This window comes from Mangifera indica, chromosome 13 (genome assembly GCF_011075055.1).
Source record: "Mangifera indica cultivar Alphonso chromosome 13, CATAS_Mindica_2.1, whole genome shotgun sequence".
Lineage (NCBI taxonomy): Eukaryota > Viridiplantae > Streptophyta > Magnoliopsida > Sapindales > Anacardiaceae > Mangifera > Mangifera indica.
This window is the reverse complement of record NC_058149.1, coordinates 1,315,960-1,341,079: the sequence shown is the minus strand read 5'-3', so window position 1 is coordinate 1,341,079 and position 25,120 is coordinate 1,315,960. Positions and strand designations below refer to the sequence as shown.

The 25,120-nt window shown below is 28.5% G+C and overlaps 2 protein-coding genes across 2 annotated transcripts; both read right to left on the bottom strand.

Annotated features, from left to right (window-relative positions):
• Positions 1–2,317: 2,317 nt before the first annotated feature.
• On the bottom strand, positions 2,318–4,369 carry LOC123194922. The gene has a single exon (XM_044608430.1). The coding sequence runs from the start codon at positions 4,367–4,369 to the stop codon at positions 2,318–2,320; it is 2,052 nt and encodes a 683-aa protein (XP_044464365.1).
• Positions 4,370–14,901: 10,532 nt separating this feature from the next.
• LOC123194921 lies at positions 14,902–16,950 on the bottom strand. Its single transcript, XM_044608428.1, has one exon. It carries the CDS (start codon positions 16,948–16,950, stop codon positions 14,902–14,904), a length of 2,049 nt encoding a protein of 682 aa, XP_044464363.1.
• Between the last annotated feature and the right edge of the window lie 8,170 nt (positions 16,951–25,120).

Genomic DNA, 25,120 nt, shown 5'->3' with positions numbered 1-25,120 from the left:
GGTTAAACATTAGTATAACAATTTTTTTTGCCTTTGAGCTTATAATTATTACATATGCACCCCCAAATTAAACTTTGTGTTGCCATAAATGAAAATGACAGAAAACCCCCCAGCTTTTATATCTATCATATACCCCATATTTAAAGTTTAGCACATATATACCAAACTTTCTAGCATGAAATCCTAGTTCTATGGTTAAACATCAATATAACAAATTTGTTTGACCCCTTAGCTTACAATATTTTCACATACATTCCCAATTTATACGTTTAAGTTTACATAGCAAATTGCCATAAAACCTCCTAGTTTTTTTCTGTATCATTAACCTCCTTGTTTCAAAGTTTGGCCTATACACTTTCAAGGCTTAAAATCAAATTAATTCTTGAAACCTATTCAAATTAACGCAGTATACTCAAACACAAAATTTGTTTCTCATCAATGTAATAGAATATATGGGAGGTTTGTAATTCAATGAAAATAGAATAAAAATATGACTTTATTATTCATGCTGTGGCAGAACCAGCACCTAGGCCTACCCTTAAAATTCAAAATCTTTTAGTAAGTAAATGTTAGACCCACTCTCATTCCTGTCTGCGTCCTTCAGATTACCTTCCTTAGCCTGTTTCTTTCAATTCGATTCCCTTAACCAGTGATGTGCACTTAAGTGAAATCTATAACTCTACAAATTTTATTAACTATTTTTGGTTATTTTAATTTTTGTGCAAGAAATCGTATGAATTTTATCTTCCTGGTATAGGTTATTTAATGAGTTGCATGACAAAAATGTCTTATTTATCACTAAATGATTATTTTATAATCTTTAATCTTGGTGTTTAGATTGTCTCTTATTTCATTGATTGGAATTTAGAGTCATTTAACCTAATTTTTAGGAGTTTCTTACTAGTATTAGGAGAGATGTTTGTTTGTTGCTATCAATATTTTCATTCATCACATTTATTTTGGCATGTAGTTTGATTATTTCTTGTACATATTTTAAGCTTACTAAATTTGAATGATTATAACCAAGGAAATTTTAAGCAATGGTGAACAGAAAAAAAAAAAAAAAGGTTAGAATTGTGTATCAATATCCATACTATTAGACATTTTATTGCCATTTTTACAAAATTAAAATTATCACTCATGGAACTGTTGCTTTTGTCTCATTTAAGAGACATTTTATTGAGAAATTCATTCATTTCTCGTTCTATGTTCAAAACTAAACATAAATACTAAAAAGAGATTTGCATCCATTATAACTTCTTAAAATCGAAACTTAGATTTTAATTGGTAAACAATGACAAAATCGCTAAGGTCTCGCCTTGGCCGAAAAAAAAGAATTGAAAAAAACTTGGTTCATTCAATAAGAAAATCTGACAGTATAATTCCACTCATATGGAATAACACTTACACCCTTTATAAAGGGTATTATTGATCTCTTGTGATAATTTAAAAATCCAAATATCTTTTTTCGCTGTTTATTGTTCTTTTTATAATTTAGCTTAAATGGGTGACAATATAGTATAACACAATAGTGGGTGTTTTCATTGATAATATTAAATTGAATAACAACCTAATTTTATTGTGATCACAAATTTAAGTGGATGTTCACATTTGTGAGTAGGTCTAACAGAAATATATAATCTTGTACTTGAGAGTGATAAATTATTTATTGATTCACTATAGTTTTTATATATCTCTCAGTATAACTAATTACCACCATTATGATCATTATTTTTTATGAACTATATTAGATTAGTGTCAAACTATACTGATCTGTGTGTAAAATAATTTAGTAATCTCAAATAAAAAAATTACATGTATTATCGTTTGTCAGAATATGTGTTCCATAAACGCTAGTTTTACTATCCATATTAAACTGTTTTGGTAGATTCGTCTAATGAACATGTTTATTCAACATGCCACCTATGTGTTAGACAAGATTGTCAATGAATAATTTTGAGAAATGAGACCTATCACTACTTTTTAGTATAGTTACTCAACATTTAGATAGTCTTAACCATATTATTTGTGTCATAGGTAGTCTTAACCATATTATTTGTGTCATAGGTCAAAATATTAGTGAAATTACAAACATTTCCAAAATGACTATCATGTGTGCACATAAGGTTCTTACGGTCATTGATATACATTGATTCCCTTAAGACAGTATTACCATAAACATTTGTCTAATTTCTAAATATGAAATAAACATGACACAAATACAAATCAATATTAATAAATCAACACTTTAGAACATCCACTCTAACACCATACTCATGCACATATTAAAATACATACAACTGTCTTAAACCACATATTACAATTCAAGGGACAAATCATGGGGCTGATCTTTCTCATGCTCAAGCAGAAGCCAAATATGAGTGAGCAATTCTCCACCTCGTTTAAGTTGCTCTGCATGGAGAGTCCAAGGACAATTAATCGCAGCATAAAACAACATTTCCACCCAGACACTACTTATAATACTCCATTTGTCGTCCCTCTCTCGCAATATTTTTGCCAATTTTTGCACCTGAAGCAATACATTCCAATCTGATGTAAACACATTGTTATTGGGAATTCCTTGGAAATAAGTTTCAACTAGTAAATTCCCGCACAATGTCGCTTCATCCTTTGATTGTTTTGACTTAAAAAATTCAGCGACTTGAGCACAAGCACCCTGAAAGAGAAGGTCACCAGTAACAATAGATAACATATCAGGAATCATGCCCAAAAGATACGTCATATAATCTGATAAAACTTTGCTCATTTCACATAAGGGGTGATTTAAGGTACTTTCTGATGCACCATCATCTAAATAGTAGCAAACTGTGGTGGCAATGTGCCATATAATAATGGCTTTGCCGAAATTTGTTTGCTTCTTTGCTGGGGTATCAAAATCTGTTTGAATACTCCATTCCAAATCTTGGAGACAGTTACATCTTTCAAGAGCCCCTTCCCCCCTTTTAGAGAAAGATTGCCAGCCTCTTTGAGCTCTTACCTCCAGAATTTGTTCCAGTATCAACTTCTTCAACTCTTCAGGGACTGGATTGTGTTTCTTGACACAATACTTCATGTACTCCTTGTAGTAGCCCTTGACCTTGAAAATTCTTCTAATCAACCCGCCAAGCTTTGTAGTATCTTCATAGAGACAATAGCTTAGTAAGTTGAATTGATCTATGCAATGAGACCACCTATGATTCTTTCTTGGAATTTTTGGAGCAATTCTCGATATGGATCTGCTGATAAATGTGCTCCTATTTTGTTTCCTCATTTGAAGTACTAACCAATCTGAGAACAAAAACTCCTTCATCTCATAAATTTCAAGTACAGTTTCTCCTAATAAACAAAGTAAGAGAATTATTCCATCTACATCTGGTAAACCTGGCTCAACAAACCAAGATATAGTTACTATCACCAAAAGCAAAGCTAGAGCAAGAAAGAAAATGATGCGACCCCATAAACTTTTGTTGGAATAGCCAATGGACGCCTTCGTGTAGAGCACATCATACATAAAGCTAAGCTCAAATTCTGTGATTCTAAAAACATCCTTAGGAGGACAGTCTTCTACACTCATCGAAGAAAGATGAACTGATGAAGGATGGCCTAGCCAATTCTCAAGATAAGGCTTTAATCGATCAAAGCGTTGATAAGCCTTCACAAGCAGAAACAGATCGTGAGAATAATTGGAAAATGAGCTAGACTCAAGTGAGGTTTCTTCTGTTCGATTATCATTTTTTGCAAAACTAGCTATCACGACATTTTCAGTAATACTTATTGACCAGAGAGCTCGGAGTCTCTCTGCAACTTTAACTATTCCAGCCACATACAAAAGTATACTGAGTTGGTCAATCCGATATCTAAGTGATTTAGAAAAGATCCAAAGTGAGATGGCGACCTGGATGGTTAGCCCAATAAGTTGCCTAAACTTTAACTTATTATCCTCAACGGAGTAAGAAATAACACTAGGGCTACCAATTTGCAGCAAAAGGAATGGTGTAAACCAAACTGCGTAGTAGAGATATGCGTCAAAGAATTCGCTACGCACTAGCTCATTTCCTTTCACATCAAAAACCTTAGCATTAATTCCTGAAAGCTTGCCCAATGCCAATGTTACCACGGGACTTGCTGTCAAGTAGGACAACCAAAGGAAAAATCGGGTCAGATATCTTAAACGGTACCTTCTACGATTGCCGAAGATGGTAAGAATGGTTTGTGCTCCAAGACCCAATAGTAGTAGACTTCTGATCCCGTATATATCCCATAGGTTTTTTGTCTTTGTCGTAACAAAAATAGTTGATCCGTCACCGTTTTCGTATGCAAGTGAGCAGTTTATCCGACAGCCGTCCATCTCTGAATGCTCCAACGTCATGAACAATAATGATAAGTGTTCAAGAGAAGTAAATATGCCCGATTCTCAGTCCGCAGCCTCAAGCGGTAAATGGGTGGTGGTGAAAGCTACTGAGGATTAATATTTTTAAGAAGAAATAATGCCACTACATTATTGAGATAAAATCTGACGTGGCAATATATGATGTGACGGAGTGATTTATTTATATACATAATTTTATTTATGCCAAACGACTATTTCCCACCCAAGGTATGCTGTAATGACAAGTTTCCACCCTTTAACTATGGAAACACCAAACACCCACCCATGGCCGGTTAGATTTAACAAAACCCTAACAGTGGTAAGGTTAAAATCGTCATTTTCTCTAAAATATTAAAAATAAACTAAAATAGAATATATTTTGCCCCCCTAAACTTTAAAAACTAAAATCCCCCCCAGTCTAAGTTTTAAAAAATCACAGTTTCACCCTCCCGAAGCATTGCCGACGGTCTCCGGCTCCATTGCCGACGGTCTCTCCCTCCCGAAGCATCCTCACCTTCCGGAGATCTCTTTCCTCCCATTTGGACTTTCAATCGGAGTCGGAGAAGCTGTGGAAGACGAAGTTCTTCGTCTTCCCAGTCGTCGTCGTCGTCTGGGAAGACGACGTCTTCCCAGACGAAGACGAGACGATGAGACGACTCGTCGTCCTCTGGGAAGACGAGTCGTCTTCATCTGGGAAGACAATCGTCTTCCCAGACGGCTTCTCTTTGCATCGGATGCGTTGAGGTCGAGTTTAGAGGGGCCGTCGGTGGAAGAGAAACCGTCGGGAGGGGAAGACGGCCGGTGATGGCACTGGAGAAAGCGACGGAGAAGGGTTTGGAAATTGGAAGGGTTTGGAAATAAACCCTAGGGGGGGAAATGCAATCTTTTCAAACTTAGCTTAGAGAAAAAATGTTAGTTTTTAAACTTTTAGGGGGGAAAATGAGATTAAATTTACCACCGTTAGGGTTTTGTTAAATCTAACCAGCCATGGGTGGGTGTTTGGTGTTTCCATAGTTAAAGGGTGGAAACTTGTAATTACAGCATACTTTGGGTGGGAAATAGTTGTTTAGCCTTTTATTTATTCAAAAAAGTACACTTCATTATATTCAATTATGCAACACTGAAGCGAAGAATTTATTCAAAAAAGGATGATGGCGGGAACTTTTTATGTTAAAGTTGAAAAAAAGACAAATAGAGTTGTGTATAATTTACTTTAAACCGTAAAATTAAATTAATTGTTTAAAAATTATAATTTAGATTAAATTAAAAATTTTTTAAATTACAGTTTACATAATTTTTAAATCGAATTAAATTTGATTAAATTTTTTAATAAATAATTGTAACTTTTTAATATATATATAAATTATATTTAATTGAATTTTTTAATAAATAATTGAGTGAATAATTGTTTCATTTTTTTAAATATATATTTTATATATTTATATTATATTTTAAAAAATATAATTCAATTAGTTTTATTAAACTTTATACATATACATATATATGAATGATTTTAAAAAATTTAAACCATAATAGTCCAATCATATCCTATATCGTATATTAAAAATTTAATTTTTTATGTTATATATAATATATTATATAGTATAATATATCTTTTAAAAAATAAAATAATTAAAAATATAATTAATAGATAATAATTTTAAAATATCACGTATCTTTTTAATATTTAAAAATTTATCACAAATATTTATATTATATCACCATCTTCTACCAAAAAAAAGTTGTATCGGAGATGCGTTTACTAAATTGAGTGACTTTTTGATTTTCCAATTTCCCTTACAGATTGCAGCAGTCCGACAGCCCCATTGCCTTTGCATTTTCTTAGGGTTGGATACGTACTGAGCGGAATTAACCACAAAAGTTGGTCCAATTTTATTTAATTTGATTGAAATTTATTTACTTGATTAAAATTTATTTATTTTAAATATAAATTATACTCAAATTAATATATTTAACTAATTTTAAAATAAAATCAAATTTAAATTATAAAAAAATTTAATTTAATTTAACTTATAAATTAAATAAATAATTTGATTTGATTTAAATTTAACTCAAAATTTAATTTAAATTATATTAAATAATTATTAAATAATATTATTTTATCAATAAATTATAAATTTAAAAATTTTAATTAAATTTAAACTAAACTTAAATCAAATTTAAATCACTTTTAATATTAATTTAATAAATTTAAATTAAATTATTTTTATTCAAAAAAATATTTAAACTCAGTTCATTGGGTATTCACCTATTTTTTTCTCCTGCACTTGCCTTGTGGTCTCTAACTTATTTTAATTATTTAATGATTTCACATTTTTTTTTTTGGGGTAATCACTTGAAAATCTGTAGGACAATACAATGTGTAAAAAGAAAAAACGTGCAATTGGAAGTGCTTGACTACTCATATGGTTTGCCACCGCTAGAGAAGATGGCGAGACTTGAGTGCTTCACATATCATAAAGTATACCACAGCTAGAGAAGATGGCAGGACTTAAGAGAAGCTCATCTTCCAAGAGCTCGTGCGTAAGCCTCTTTTAGCAATTGATTTTCATCAGCTTTACACTATTTGATTTTCCTTTATAAATTATTATTCTCTCTTTTGCTTCTTGTTTCGGGGAACAAGCTATTCTTATTTTCAAAGATTCCAAGTTTACCGACAATGATTTTAACATTGTGATGTCTCTTCAACTATTCCCATTTATATACATAATTTTATTTATTCAAAAAGTACACTTCATTATATTCAATTATGCAATAGTGAAGCGAAGAATCTGATGGACACACGGATGATGGCGGGAATTTTTAATGTTAAAGTTGAAAAAAAGACAAATAGTGTTGTGTATAATTTACTTTAAATCGTAAAATTAAATTAATTGTTTAAAAATTATAATTTAATTTATTTTTAAAATTATTTTTTAAATTACAGTTTAAATAATTTTTAAATCGAATTAAATAATAAATTATAATTTTTTAAAATATATAAAAAATTATATTTGATTGAATTTTTTAATAAATAATTAAATGAATAATTTTTTTATTTTTTAAAATATATATTTATATTTATTTTATATATTTATATTTTATTTTAAAAAATATAATTCAATTAATTTTATTAAATTTTATATATACACATATATATGAATGATTTTAAAAAATTCAAATCATAATAGTTTTATTATATATTATATCGTATATTAAAAATTTAATTTTTTATATTATATATAATATATAATATAATATAATATATTTTTTAAAAAATAAAATAATAAAAAATATAATTAACATATAATAATTTTAAAAAATCATTTATATTTTTAATAATTAGAAATTATAGGGAAATTATAAAAAATGGCCAAAATACCCCTCCATTAAGCAAAAATGCCCAAATTCACTATTTTTAAGCAAAAAATCCCATATTCACTATTCCTAAACAAAAATGCCCAACACTTTTTCTAAAATACCAAAATTACTCTTTCCCACATCTATATAAACCCTCTTCATTCACTTTTATTATACACACTTCTCATATCACTCAAACACTCACTTTCACTCTCATTTTTATTCAAGATCAATTAATAGGGGTTCGTTCAGACGGAAGAAGTTAGTATTTTTGAATTCAACTGGAAAAAAGACTATTCGTGAGAAAAAGATATTTATACCAATCTTAAACTAAAAACTTAATTTTATTTATTAAATCTAGTTTATATGTCATAATTTAAATCATAAAATTAAATTAATTGTTTAAAAATTATAATTTAATTTAAATTAAAATTTTTAAAATTATTTTTAAATTACAGTTTAGATAATTTTTAAATTAAATTAAATAATAAATTGTAACTTTTTAATATATATAAAAATTATATTTAATTGATTTTTTTAATAAACAATTAAATGAATAATTTTTTTATTTTTTTAAATATATATTTTATATTTATTTTACATATTTATATTATATTTTAAAAATATAATTCAATTAATTTTATTAAATTTTATACATACACATATATATGAATGATTTTAAAAAGTTTAAATCATAATAGTCGAATTATATATTATATCGTATATTAAAAATTTAATTTTTTATATTATATATAATATATCATATAATATAAGATATTTTCTAAAAAATAAGATAATAAAAAATACAATGAACATGTAATAATTTTAAAATATCATATATATATTTTTAATAATTAAAAATTATATCATTGTTGCAGAAGGTGGATCTTCCACCAAATGTATTCGACTTTGGCCAAAAGATAATGGGAAGGCATTAAATGCCTTGAAAAATTGGTTTGGAAAGTTGCCATTTTTGTTAACTAGAGGGATGGCAAAATTTCCTAAAATACCCCCCTCCTCTCTTCATGCAATGCACACTCCATCCAATTAAGCTTTCTTTTGCTTTAATTCATCCTATCTGATTTTCCTTTATAAATTATTTATTTCTCTCTTTTGCTTCTTGTTGCGGGCGGCAAGCTATCCTTATTTTCAATGATTCCAAGTTTACGGAGAATGATTTTAACATTGTGGTGTTGTCTCTTCAACTATTCCGATTTTTTTTTATCCTCTGTTCTTCAGTCCATGTTCAATTGACAGTGGACCGTCTTTTTCAGCCAAATTTCAACCGATATGGGATGGCAATATTCAATTTTCAATAGTTTCTCTTAGTATTTTTTATTCTAATACAACAATTATCGTGATATTTATTTTTTATATTATAAATTTTAGATTTTTTATCATACATTCAAAGAGTGGATAACTAAAAGGGAAATTGAAATTTTTAGTACTATTTTATTCCGTGTATACAAAATTGTCACCTATCCTAAAGCTTTCACAAATATATCACAACAGTACTCACCTTCCCCAAAATATTCCTTTTCAATTTTTCATACACAAATTCTCTCTCTTCTTCTCTGCAACTTTTTTCTCTCTTCTTCTTCTTCTTCCAAAGTGATAAAAGAATCACTCTCTCTTCTTCCTCATCTTCAAAAACAAAAGCAGTAAATCACTTTGAAAAATTCTTCAGATTAAGAATTCTTCAAAGTAAGGATTTAAAAAAGAAAAGATCAACCCACAAAAAAATTAGCTACATCAATTTTATATCCTGGAAGAAATGACCATAAAAAAAAATCATTTAGTAGGATTTAACTGGAAAAAAAAATTAACATTTAAGGATTAAAACTGAAAAAAAAAAATTTGAGATTAACCGAAAAAAAAACAAACATAGGCATGAAATTCTGGAAATTATTCCTGTGCTGTACATATAAGGAATATATTATAATATTTCTTTCTCTTAATCTTCAACTTGATTTTGGCAACCATACCTCACGATTTTGTTTCCAAAGATAAGGTTTCAATCTATCAAAACACGATGTTAATATTTTTTGTGGATTGTTATTGATATAAACACTTTTGATTATATTTGATTTAATTCAATTATTAGATTCATGTAGTTTTTTTGTTCTCTTTATATTTCTTTTACATTATCTCCTTTACTCAAGGATTGATGTTTTTTATTTTTTAAGTTTTCATTACTTGATTAATAAACAATGATAAAACTATGAAGGTAAGGTTGGACCCAAACTGCACCAATTCGGTCTCGAAAGCTAACTTAATTTGATTCAATTTGATTTGAATTTGTTTAATTTGAATTCCAGTTAAAAGATTTGACTCGTTTTTTAAATTGAGTTAAACTTAAGTTAGAAGGTATTTGACTCAATTTAACATGAGTTCAATTCGAATTTATAACTTGAATTTGTGGTTTGAATTCATGACTTGATTCATGGCTTGATTTATCTTGAATTCATAGCTTGAATCAGTGGTTCGAATTTGTGACTTAATTTGGTTCGAATTCATGACTCAAATAAGTGGTTTTGTCTATTATTTAAATAAAACGATATCGTTTTACCAATAAACTATGAATTTGAATAACTAATTTGAGTCATAGAGACATAAATTCGATCCAAACTTGAGCTAAATTAAAATGAATCATTTTCTATTTAAATCAAACTCAATCCACCATTAATATTGGCTCGATGAACTTGATTTAAACTCAAATCAACTATTTTTTATTCAAATTGAAATCAAACTAAGAGGTGTTTTAACTATCCCTATTTGGAGGCCTCCTCCCAACAAAAATATTGGATTCACCACTGTATATGGTTGTATGGGGGTTGTACACGTGGTGGAACCAAGTTTTCCTGCCAAGAGAGGTTTTATTGGCTTTGCCATTGTTTACCAATCACCTAACTCTCAATTTTAAGAAATTTACTTATATATAAAATATCAATTTTTTTTTTAATTTGTGGTTAGTTTTGAACATACAACAGGAAATGAAAATGAATTTCTCAAATATCCAGCAAAAGCAAAATGAACCAGAAGGGCAAGAAGCTTTCAAATCTAATCTTGATAGAATTTAATGTTCAATCACAAATACATCTATTGAAGTTCTGTGACGTAAGTTTATAATACACAATATGTATGAGAAATAGTCAAACTACATACCAAAATAAAAAAAAATAATGTTATGTGCACTCAATTTTAAATACACATTTAACAAGTCACGTATCATCTAAGTATCTAATTAGGTAATTAAAATTAAATACATATAATTTTATTAAAATAAAAATGATGACTAAAAATATTGATAGCAACATACAAACATCTTTCTTAATACAAACATTTTTTACAATAATCAATAATATGTTGGCAAAGGTGTCTTGTGTCACTTGTACATGTTAAACATGAACTGCAGTATTTACATACTATTCGGTGAATTACTTTTCCTTTGATCATTTCTTATATTTGATCGAAGTGATCCCACATCATTAACTTTTGTTTTCTTTTTCTCTTTGTTGAGTTTGTGTTTGTACCACTTTCACCAGTTAGTGTTCCACCTGTTCTACATTATGCATCATCAATAATGTCATTAGTGCTAACATGATAATAGTTAAATAGATTGAATTCATTTAATCATGAATTTGTTTGTTAAATATTTTTTCTTAGCAAAAGTGAAATGAAAACGAAATTATAAATACAGAAAATTATTGTTTGTGAATTTAGATAGTTTTAGAATGAGAGTTGATTAGAGAAAATGAGATTGAAAATAAAGAAAGATTGAGAGATTGAGATTTGTGAGAGAATAATGAAATTTGTAAAAGGAAGGAGGGACAGGTGTTGGGTTTATATAAGAAAAAAATTAATTTGAATGGTTCCTACCCTTCAAATATAATTTCTTTTTTAAAACCTCATTAGTAACAAGTCATGTTGGCTTGACTCATGAGCTTATTGCTTAGGCCTACGCCTGACCTGCTACATTAGTGTGTTAGACCCTTCCATATCGGGCCTTTTTCCTAGACTTTAACTTGTGCTTTGGGCTAACCTAACTCAATTGGCACATCTATTCCTAAAGTTACAACAATAACTATAAAATTCTCCAATCTTAATTGTCATTTTCTTTTAACATGGAAGATCACACACAAATTTCACACAAACAACACAAATTCGAGTAGGAAATATAGCTTAATCTAGATAAGAATTTCTATACTTATTATTATTTTTATTTAATAAATTGTATCGTTAAAATTATAGACAAGATTACGAAATTTTGATGAGCTGAAGACATTTTCTAGAAGTTTAGTGTATAAGCTAAATTTCAAACATGAAAAATGGAACTTCAATTTGGAAGCTAAGTGCAAGGTTTAAGACTATAAGGGGTTTTCAATAGTGTTTTCAAGGGTGTAGGTGCAAAATATAAAAACTAAATATTTTCATGAAATATAGTGTTCCCGCTAAATTTTATATTGGAATGCTAATATAAAATATCTACTAAGTGGGTGGGTTGTTAAGTATATATATATAATCTACGGGGTTTTATCATAATTTCCCTCGGTAACACAAGTTTTGCCCTCTTAGTTTTTAAAAGTTACATATACTCCCCTAAATTAATCTAACTAGTGCTATAAAGGATAATTACAATAAAAGTATATATTCTATTTCTATCAAGTTACCCTCATATGTAAAATTTGGCATATAGGCAAAACTTTTTCTTGTGAACTCTCGTGTTTAGGGTTATACATCATTACAAAAAAAAAATTTTAAGCCTCCTTAGCTTATAATATTTACGTATGCACCATCAAATTAAACTTCCTAGCATGACATAGGAAATTTATAAAAGCCGTATGGCTTTTATATTTATCAATTTACCCCTCATATTTAAAGTATGACAACATGAAATCTCGAGTCTAGGGTTAAACATTAGTATAACAATTTTTTTTTGCCTTTGAGCTTATAATTATTACATATGCACCCCCAAATTAAACTTTGTATTGCCATAAATGAAAATGACAGAAAACCCCCCAGCTTTTATATCTATCATATACCCCATATTTAAAGTTTAGCACATATATACCAAACTTTCTAGCATGAAATCCTAGTTCTATGGTTAAACATCAATATAACAAATTTGTTTGATCCCTTAGCTTACAATATTTTCACATACATTCCCAATTTGTACGTTTAAGTTTACATAGCAAATTGCCATAAAACCTCCTAGTTTTTTTCTGTATTATTAACCTCCTTGTTTCAAAGTTTGGCCTATACACTTTCAAGGCTTAAAATCAAATTAATTCTTGAAACCCATTCAAATTAACGTAGTATACTCAAACACAAAATTTGTTTCTCATCAATGTAATAGAATATATGGGAGGTTTGTAATTCAATGAAAATAGAATAAAAATATGACTTTATTATTCATGCTGTGGCAGAACCAGCACCTAGGCCTACCCTTAAAATTCAAAATCTTTTAGTAAGTAAATGTTAGACCCACTCTCATTCCAGTCTGCGTCCTTCAGACTACCTTCATTAGCCTGTTTCTTTCAATTCGATTCCGTTAACCAGTGATGTGCACTAAAGTGAAATCTATAACTCTTTGGTTATTTAAATTTTTGTGTAAGAAATCGTATGAATTTTATCTTCCTGGTATAGGTTATTTAATGAGTTGCATGACAAAAATGTCTTATTTATCACTAAATGATTATTTTATAATCTTTAATCTTGGCGTTTAGATTGTCTCTTATTTCATTGATTGGAATTTAGAGTCATTTAACCTAATTTTTAGGAGTTTCTTACTAGTATTAGGAGAGATGTTTGTTTGTTGCTATCAATATTTTCATTCATCACATTTATTTTGGCATGCAGTTTGATTATTTCTTGTACATATTTTAAGCTTGCTAAATTTGAATGATTATAACCAAGGAAATTTTAAGCAATGGTGAACAGAAAAAAAAAAAAAAAGAGGTTAGATTTGTATATCAATATCCATACTATTAGACATTTTATTGCCATTTTTACAAAATTAAAATTATCACTCATGGAACTGTTGCTTTTGTCTCATTTAAGAGACATTTTGCTGAGAAATTCATTCATTTCTTGTTCTATGTTCAAAACTAAACATAAATACTAAAAGAAGTGAGATTTGCATTCATTATAAGTAAACTTCTTAAAATCGAAACTTAGATTTTGATTGGTAAACAATGACAAAATCGCTAAGGTCTCCCCTTGGCCAAAAAAAAAAAAAAAAAAGAATTGAAAGAAACTTGGTTCATTCAATAAGAAAATCTGAGAGTATAATTCCACTCATATGGAATAACACTTACACCCTTTATGAAGGGTATTATTGATCTCTTGCGATAATTTAAAAATCCAAATATCTTTTTTTGCTATTTATTGTTCTTTTTATAATCTAGCTTAAATGAGTGACAATATAGTATAACACAATAGTGGGTGTTTTCATGGATAATATTACATTGAATAACAACCTAATTTTATTGTGATCACAAATTTAAGTGGACGTTTATATTTGTGAGTAGGTTTAAAAGAAATATATAATCTTGTACTTGAGAGTGACAAATCATTTATTGATTCACTATAGTTTTTATATATCTCTCAGTATAACTAATTACCACCATTATGATCATTATTTCTTATGAACTATTGGATTGGTGTTAAACTATGCTGATCCATGTGTAAAATAATTTAGTATTATCGTTTGTCAGAATGTGTTCCATAAACACTAGTTTTACTATCCATATTAAATCGTTTTGATAGATTCGTCTAATGAACATGTTTATTCAACATGCCATCTATGTGTTAGACTAGATTGTCAATGAATAATTTTGACAAATGAGACTTATCACTACCTTTTAGCATAGTTACTCAACATTTAGATAGTCTTAACCATATTATTTATGTCATTGGTCAAAATATTAGTGAGAGTACAAACATTTCCAAAATGACTATCATGTGTGCACATAAGGTTCTTATGATCATTGATATACATTGATTCCCTTAAGACAGGATTACCATAGACATTTGTCTAATTTACTAAATATGAAATAAACATGACACAAATACAAATCAATATTAATAAATCAACACTTTAGAACATCCACTCTAACACCATACTCACGCACATAATAAAATGTTGACATACAACTGTCTTAAACCACATATTACAATTCAAGGGACAAATCATGAGGCTGATCTTTCTCATGCTCAAGTAGAAGCCAAATATGAGTGAGCAATTCTCCACCTTTCCTAAGTTGCTCTGCATGGAGAGTCCAAGGACAATTAATCGCAGCATAAAACAACATTTCCACCCAGACACTACTTATAATACTCCATTTGTCGTCCCTCTCTTGCAATATTTTTGCCAATTTTTGCACCTGAAGCAATACATTCCAATCTGATGTAAACACATTGTTATTGGGAATTCCTTGGAAACAAGTTTCAACTAGTAAATTCCCGCACAATGTCGCTTCATCCTTTGATTGTTTTGACTTAAAAAATTCACCGACTTGAGCACAAGCACCCTGAAAGAGAAGGTCACCAGTAACAATAGATAACATACCAGGAATCATGCCCAAAAGATACGTCATATAATCTGATAAAACTTTGCTCATTTCACTTAAGGGGTGATTTAAGGTACTTTCTGATGCACCATCATCTGAATAGTAGCAAACTGTGGTGGCAATGTGCCATATAATAATGGCTTTGCCGAAATTTGTTTGCTTCTTTGCTGGGGTATCAAAATCTGTTTGAATACTCCATTCCAAATCTTGGAGACAGTTACATCTTTCAAGAGCCCCTTCCCCCCTTTTAGAGAAAGATTGCCAGCCTCTTTGAGCTCTTACCTCCAGAATTTGCTCCAATATCAGCTTCTTCAACTCTTCAGGTACTGGATTGTCTTTCTTGACACAGTACTTCTTATACTCCTTGTAGTAGCCCTTGACCTTGAAAATTCTTCTAATCAACCCGCCAAGCTTTGTAGTATCTTCATAAAGACAATAGCTTAGTAAGTTGAATTGATCTATGCAATGAGACCACCTATGATTCTTTCTTGGAATTTTTGGAGCAATTCTCGATATGGATCTGCTGATAAATGTGCCCCTATTTTGTTTCCTCATTTGAAGTACTACCCAATCTGAGAACAAAAACTCCTTCATCTCATAAATTTCAAGTACAGTTACTCCTAATAAATAAAGTAAGAGAATTATGTCTTCTACACCTTGAAAACCTGGCTCAACAAACAAAAATATAGTTAATATCACGAAAAGCAAAGCTAGAGCAAGAAAGAAAATGATGCGACCCCATAAACTTTTGTTGGAATAGCTAATTGACGCCTTCGTGTAGAGCATATCATACATAAAACTAAGATCAAATTCTGTGATTCTAAAAACATCCTTAGGAGGACAGTCTTCTACACTCATCGAAGAAAGATAAACTGATGAAGGATGGCCTAGCCAATTCTCAAGATAAGGCTTTAATCGATCAAAGCGTTGATAAGCCTTCACAAGCAGAAACAGATCATGAGAATAATTGGAAAATGAGCTAGACTCAAGTGAGGTTTCTTCTGTTCGAATATCATTTTTTGCAAAACTAGCTATCATGACATTTTCAGTAATACTTATTGACCAGAGAGCTCGGAGTCTCTCTGCAACTTTAACTATTCCAGCTACATAAAAAAGTATATTGATGTAATTCCCATATCCAAGTAATTTAGAATAGATCCAAAGTGAGATGGCGACCTGGGTGGTTAGCCCAATAAGTTGCCTAAACTTTAACTTATTATCCTCAACGGAGTAAGAAATAACATTAGGGCTACCAATTTGCAGCAAAAGGAATGGTGCAAACCAAACTGCGTAGTAGAGATATTTGTCAAAGAATTCGCTACTCTCTAGCTGATTTCCTTTCACATCAAAAGCCTTAAAATTCATTCCTGAAAGCTTGCCCAATGCCAATGTCACCACGGGACTTGCCGTCAAGTAGGACAACCAAAGGAAAAATCGGGTCAGATATCTTAAACGGTACCTTCTACGATTGCCGAAGATGGTAAGAATGGTTTGTGCTCCAAGACTCAATAGTAGTAGACTTCTGGTCCCGTATATATCCCATAGCTTTTTTGTCTTTGTCGTCACATAAATAGTTGATCCGTCAACGTGTTCGTATGGAAATGAGCAGTTTATCCAACAGCCGTCCATCTCTGAAAGCTCCAACGTCATGAACAATAATGATAAGTGTTCAAGAGAAGTAAATTTGCCCGATTCTCAGTCCGCAGCCTCAAGCGGTAAATGGGTGGTGGTGAAAGCTACTGAGGATTAATATTTTTAAGAAATAATGCAACTACATTATTGAGATAAAATCTGACGTGGCAATATATGATGTGACGGAGTGATTTATTTATATACATAATTTTATTTATTCAAAAAAGTACACTTCATTATATTCAATTATGCAACACTGAAGCGAAGAGCCTGATGGACACACGGATGATGGCGGGAATTTTTTATGTTAAAGTTGAAAAAAAGACAAATAGAGTTGGGTATAATTTACTTTAAATCGTAAAATTAAACTAATTGTTTAAAAATTATAATTTAGTTTAAATTAAAAATTTTTTAAATTACAGTTTAAATAATTTTTAAATCAAATTAAATAATAAATTATAACTTTTTAATATATATAAAAATTATATTTGATTGAATATTTTAATAAACAATTAAGTGAATAATTTTTTTATTTTTAAATATATATTTTATATTTATTTTACATATTTATATTATATTTTAAAAAATATAATTCAATTAATTTTATTAAATTTTATACATATATATATATGAATGATTTTAAAAAATTTAAACTATAATAGTTGAATTATATATTATATCGTATATTAAAAATTTAATTTTTTATATTATATATAATATATAATATATTTTTTAAAAATAAAATAATAAAAAATATAATTAACACATAATAATTTTAAAATATCATATATATTTTTAATAATTAAAAATTATATCACAATCTTCTACCAAAAAAAAGTTGTATCGGAGATACGTTTACTAAATCAATAGCTTCTCTCTTATATATTTCTTTGCACTAAATTGAGTGGCTTTTTCTATTTCCTATTTCCCTTACAGATTGCAGCAATCTGACAGCCTCATTGACTTGGCATTTTCTTAGAGTTGGATCCGTACTGAGCGGGTTCCACCGCAAAAGTTGGTCCAATTTTATTTAACTTGATTTGAAATTTATTTATTTTAAATGTAAATTAAGTTTAAATTAATATATTTGATTAATTTAAAAATTAAATCAAATTTAAATTATAAAAAATTTGATTTAATTTAACTTATAAATTAGATAAATAATTTAATTTAATATAAATTGTTTTCTTTTCTAATTTTAGCTTTCACTAAACACTAAAGTTAAGTAAATTTTAAATGATTCCATATTTAATATAAATAAATACAAATATGATTCAATTGAGTATTAAATTAATTTACAAAATAAGTATAAATTAGGAAATTGAAGAAGGTTTATTGCCAATAATGCCTGAAAAAATCCTAGGGAGAATATTTATTTTTCAAACTTTGGGTGTGAGACATTTGTTAAATTTTTAACCTTAGAAAGAAAATGTGATAAATTTTTAGTTTTTTAAAATAATTTTTGTTAAATAACAATTTTATCCTTGATAATAATAATAAAATTTAACATATGAATAAATATTTAAATTTTTTATAGTCAATAAACAAGAAATTGAGTTTGTACTAATTCTTGGGTAAAAAATAGTTATTTGGCCTTAAAAATATCTATTGTTGAATAATTATTACTTGAAGGGGGCGTTTGGTTTGGGTAATGTTTGATTACTAAAATAGAAAGATTACCTTGAAGATAGATTACTTATAAGATTACTAGGTATAAATGATTACTATGTTTGATAAAATTTGATAGGTATAAATAATTATTGTGTTTGGTTAAAGGTAATAAAATATTACTAGTAAATTATTTTACTTAAATACCCTTGAATATAATTATTTTTAAATATTTTTTATATTATTTGTCATATTAATTAAAAATAAATTTATTTTTATCTCAAAAAATTAATAAATAATAATATAATTATAATAAGCTCAAGATTACCTCAGTAATCTTTAAATACCTAAAGTGAAAGTGGTAATCAGATTACCACCTATATTACCTGCCACGTCAGCATTGATAATAGAAGATTATTGTAATTTTTTATTACTGACAAACCAAACAAAGGAATAAAAGATAGATTACCACGACAATAATAAATTCCCCCAACCAAACGCACCCTAAGCTATAAGAAAAGAAATTCAATTTATGTAACGTGATTCCCACCTTATTTTGGCCTTTAACAAAGTGGCTCAGCTATCAAATTCTTTTTCTAAAGTAAATTAAACTTTGGTCCCACACTCAATTTTTTCAGGCACAAGGCTCAGAGAAACATTTGATTTTTAATTTAAGAAAGATTATATTAATTGAAATTAATCCAAAATTCTCCCCTCCAATAAAAAATTAAGAGTGATTATAGGGGGGGACATTTGGCGGCTAAGCCATTGACATTGTGAAGTGTGAACAATGGCATTAGCAGTATTGAGCAATTTGGAAAGCTTCAACATTAAGCAATATGGCACTTTATTTTTTCCCAAAATTGATAACCATCATATTCCCTGCCAAACGCTTTTGTCGTCCACTAGTGTTTGTTCATTTCCGCTCTCTGCCTCCTGCATTTTGAGTTGGTATATCCTTCTTTGAATGGAGATGATATTTTTAATAAAATAAAAAATATAAATTACTAGAATCTCCATGATTAAAGATGAAAAATAAATATATATCCGATCAATTCTTTTTTTTTGTTATATATTTATTAAATTTTTATATATTAAATTATTTATAAAAAATTTAATTATTATAAATATATTTTAATGTTTAATAAATATTTAATTATTTTTTAAATGAGGTGAGAAAGGGAAAAAAATATGAAAAACCTTTCTAACAAGAATAATGAAGAAAAAAAAGAAATGTTTTTTAAGAAAAAGATAAGAAATTTTTGTTATTCCCGTCTTGAAGGTAAGACAATGATAACATAAACGGCAATTAAGATATTCAATCTTTAATGTTCGAAGCCATCTCTGAGTGCATTCAAAACAAGTGATATATTCTGGTGATCTTCTACAGCATATGTTTGATCACCATTTCTGGAGAAAATTGTGCCCTTGATTCTTCAGGTTGGACACGTGTAACACGTTCATAAGTGTGATGGATGATGAGGTATCAACTTGGAGAAAACGTGTAAGACAAAGTCAACTTAATGGCTTGACTTATTCTTAGTGTGTTCACGATGACAATGTCCATTTAGCTACTCGTTCTAAATCAATCTAAGTCAAAGTCAAACCAAAGCTTTGCTTTAAAAGAAAAATATTAAATAAATGAAAGAAATTCTCCTTTATAAGGCATGGAAATTAATTAACAGAACTAACACAGAAAATGCTTCACATTTGATTTTCCTTTATAAATTATTTATTTCTCTCTTTTGCTTCTTGTTGCGGGCGACAAGCTATCCTTATTTTAAAATGATTCCAAGTTTACCGAGAATGATTTTAACATTGTGATGTTGTCTCTTCAACTATTCCGATTTTTTTTTTCTCCTCTGTTCTTCAGTCTATGTTCAATTGACAGTGGACCGTCTTTTTCAGCCAAATTTCAACCGATATGGGATGGCAATATTCAGTTTTCAATAGTTTCTCTTAGTATTTTTTATTCAAATATAATAATTATCGTGATATTTATTTTTTGTATTATAAATTTTAGATTTTTCATCATACATTCAAAGAGCGGATAACTAAAAATTTGATTTGATTATATAGTAAAATAGGTTCGGTTAGCAACCAATTTTTATATAAAATCAGTCCAATTTTGGTTTAAAATTTTCTTTGAACTGGAAATTTAGTTCAATTTACAAATCCTTTAAACTAATTCAATTATCCGGTTTTGAACACCCTTAAATTGTTGTCCACTGTGCCCATTGACTCAATTGCATGCCGAGCACCTTATTTCCTACTTGTGCATATTCATTTTGTCATAAGGTTGCACCTCCATTTGAAATTTGGGCCTTATAATGACACTAAGTCTTGCACGTAGTCAATCTTCTTGAACACACAAAAAAATGTAAAAAACTAGAGTACTTGATATACTGGAAACGAACCCAACCTTTTATTATATAAAAAATGATTTAATAAAATTTTAGAGGACGGTGTTATTTGGCAAGAGGGTTTTTTGTCTTTTTAATATTTTTATAAAAAATTTTACAATTTTTTTAACAAATTTAATAGATAAGTGAAAAATTGACTTTTTCGGATTTAAATGGTGAAAATCTGTCAATTCATTAACCCTTAGGTGGGAAGTAGTCATTTGACCTTTTTTTTAGATCTAACCATTTGTATCATTAGATTGTATTTGTATCGTGTCAATTTAGATTTTATGTCAAAGACCTTCAACTCTAACCCACTCCTAATTAAAATAGTATCGAAATTTTTTAATCTTAACCCAACCCTATAATATTCGAATTGATCTAATTTGACCCAATTTGACATGAAATTATCTATTATTTTCACTCTCTAAAGTATTTTTATCGTTTTAATTTTTTCACCTAATTACCTCAACCTATTATTAATAAAACACACAATATAACATTTTGTCTTATTGACAAATGCTCTAAAAATTTATATACTAAGACCTTTAAAAAACATATTTATAATCAGATTAATCAAATCAAATTCTTATTACTTAATAATAAAATAAAATATTTAAATAAAAATAAAAAATAATACGAGTAATTATAATTATATAAAAATACAACTGTATGTAATCTATTAAAGAAATATTTCTCCAAAACATTCGTATCGTATTAGGTTACTTTCTTGTGAACTCTAATACTATTTGATTTAATTTCGAGTTATGTCAGATTGACCAAAAATAAATTTCGTGCTGATAAACTTAACTCTAACATGATATTTTTCATGTTGTATTGTATCAAGTTAATAGATCGTATTGAAAATTATCAGATCTATTTTTTTAATTAAAAAGTTAGGGGTTATTGATTAAAATAAGCATATTTGGAGAGATTATATGAAAATAACCAACTCTTTAAGAACCAAACTACTATAGTTAAAGAATTGGCCAAAAGACTTATTCCCACCCAAGGTATAGTGAATTCCCAAATTCCCACACACCAACTTTCAAAAACCCAAACACCCACCCATGGTTTGGGAAACTAACACCTAGCCTCCAAAATTAAGATAAAATTAAAGGCAAAATCATCATTTAACAATAATATTTAACATTTATATCATTTTACCCCTTTAATTTGAAAAACTAACAATTTCACCTAATATTAAGTTTTGAAAAGTGATATTTTACCCCTTACCTAGGGTTTCCAATTTTGCCGACAAATTTTCGACCAACGATGGCAAATCTCTCTCCCTCCCGATGTCGTCTCTCCCTCTGGTGTTTAATATTGGACTGACGACGTCTGGATTCGATAAAATTCAAACAAAATCCAAACGAAGAGTCAAAACTGTTCATCCAGATCTTCGTCATCCAGACGAAGTTGGCTTCATCTATAACTTATCACATTTTTCCACGAAAATCAGCCTCCTTTAGGGGAGTAAAAAAATAATAAATTTAATATTTTATAAATTTAAAAAATTAAAAATAATATTTTTATATATTATTTTAAATATAATAATTTAACTCTTTTATATATATTTGAAAATTAATAATTTAGTTTTCAAAATCTTAATCACATCTTTAATTGGAATCTTACCATGCCATGGAGGATGAAATCATAATTAAGAAGTATATTTATCTTGATATAAAATAAAACTTAAAAATCAGTGTAAAACTGAACTAGACTACCACCCAAATACCATATTTGTATAAAAACCCAAAGCCCATGTCAATTAAAATTAAGAAAACTAATTTTAGAAACTGGATTTCTTTCTCCGAATCTTCAACTTGATTTTGGGAACCATACCTCACGATTTTGTTTCCAAAGATAAGGTTTCAATCTATCAAAACACGATGTTAAACTAAATAATTAATATAAAAAAATATATTATTCTGACTTGATTTTTTTATTAATACATGGTGAGACGTGTGGATATTTAATTTAAATGATTAAGTTTTGATTTAACAATTAAATTCGAAGTTATAAACCTAAAAATTAATTGGCAACTTGTCTAGTGAATATTTTTTGTGGATTGTTATTGATGTAAACACTTTTGATTATATTTGATTTAATTCAATTGTTAGATTCATGTGGTTTTTTTGTTCTCTTTGTATTTCTTTTACATTATCTCCTTTACTCAAGAATTGATGTTTTTTATATTTTAAGTTTTCGTTACTTGATTAATAAACAATGATAGAGCCATGAAGGTAAGGTTGGACCCAAACTGCGTCAATTCGGTCTCAAAAACTAGTTTAATTTGATTCAATTTGGTTTGAATTTGTTTAATTTGAATTCAAGTTAAAAGATTTGACTCATTTTTTAAATTGAGCTAAACTTAAGTTAGAAGGTGTTTAACTCAATTCAATTTGAGTTCAACTCGAATTTATATGTTGAATTTGTGATTCGAATTTATGACTTGATTCATTTCGATTCATGGTTGGATTTATCTTGAATTTATAGCTTGAATTAGTGGTTCGAATTTGTGACTCAGTTTGATTCGAATTTATGACTCAAATAAGTGGTTTTGCCTATTATTTAAATAAAACGATATCGTTTTACCAATGAGCTATGTATTTGAATAACTAATTTGAGTCATAAAGCCATAAATTCGATCCAAACTTGAGCTAAATTAAAGTAAATCATTTTTTATTCAAATCAAATTCAATCCACCTTTAATATTGGCTCAATAAACTTGATTTAAACTCAAATCAACTATTTTTTTATTTAAATCGAAATCAAACTAAGAAGTGTTTTAATTACCCCTATTTGGAGGCCTCCTCTCAACAAAAATATTGGATTCACCACTGTATATGGTTGTATGGGTGTTGTATACGTGGTGGAACCAAGTTTTCCTACCAAGAGAGGTTTTATTGGCTTTGCCATTGTTTACCAATCACCTAACTCTCAATTTTAAGAAATTTACTTATATATAAAATATCAAATTTTTTTTAAACTTGTGCTTAGTTTTGAACATACAACAGGAAATGAAAATGAATTGCTCGTCGAAATCTCTTAAATGACATAGAAGCAACAGTTCCATGACTAATTACACCCCCTCCCCCTCTCCCCCACACAACCCCACACCCCCCCCCCCCCCCCCCCCCCCCCCCCCCCGGCAAAAAAAAAAAAAAAAGGAGTTCCATGACTAATATTTTTAATTTTGTGGAAATATCAAATAAAATCCCCTAATCGAATAGATATTAATACACTATACTAACTTTTATTCCATTTACTATTGCTTACAATTTTTCCTGGCTATAATAATTCAAAAAATTTGCGAGAGTTTAGCTAAAATGGAACTTAAAAATAATGATAACGGTTAATAATAAAAAAATTGTTACACAAATGATTAACATACAAAGATTTTGCGAAAAAAAAGGGTATAAAAGTTTTTATTTCTTAAAACATAATCACACACAAAAAAATTGTTCTTTTTTTTTTCCTTTAAATGTAAGCTACCAAATGAAATATAGAGAGCATTGAACAATCCAAATATCCAACAAAAGCAAAATGAACCAGAAGGGCAAGAAGCCTTCAAATCTAATCTTGATAGAATTTAAAGCTCAATCACAAATACATCTATAGAAGTTCTGTGACGTAAGTTTGTAATACACAATATGTATGAGAAATAGTCAAACTACATGCCAAAATAAAAAAATAATGATATGTGCACCCAATTTTAAATATACAATTAACAAGTCACGTATCATCTAAGTATCTAATTGGGTAATTAAAATTAAATACATATAATTTTATTAAAATAAAAATAATGAATAAAAAGATTGATAGCAACATACAAACATCTTTCCTAATACTAATAAAAAAATCCTAATAATTAGTTTAAAGACTCTAAATCCCAATCAATGAAACATTATCCAATCTAAATGCACAAGATTAAAGATTAAAACTAATTATTTAGTGATAAACAAGATATTTTTATCATGCAACTCATCAAATAACACATATCAAGAAAACAAAATTCACAATAAAATTCATACAATTCTTAAACACAAATTAAAATGACCAAAAAAATTAATAAAATTCTTAGAGTTACAAATTTCACTTAAGTGCACATCATTGGTAAAAGGAATAGAATTTAAAAAAGGGGCTCCTGAAAGTAGTATGAATGAAGGAAGCAT

Bases quoted from the DNA above. Each gene is read 5' to 3' on its own strand.
- LOC123194922 (XM_044608430.1), bottom strand. From the start codon at position 4,369: ATGACGTTGGAGCATTCAGAGATGGACGGCTGTCGGATAAACTGCTCA.
- LOC123194921 (XM_044608428.1), bottom strand. From the start codon at position 16,950: ATGACGTTGGAGCTTTCAGAGATGGACGGCTGTTGGATAAACTGCTCA.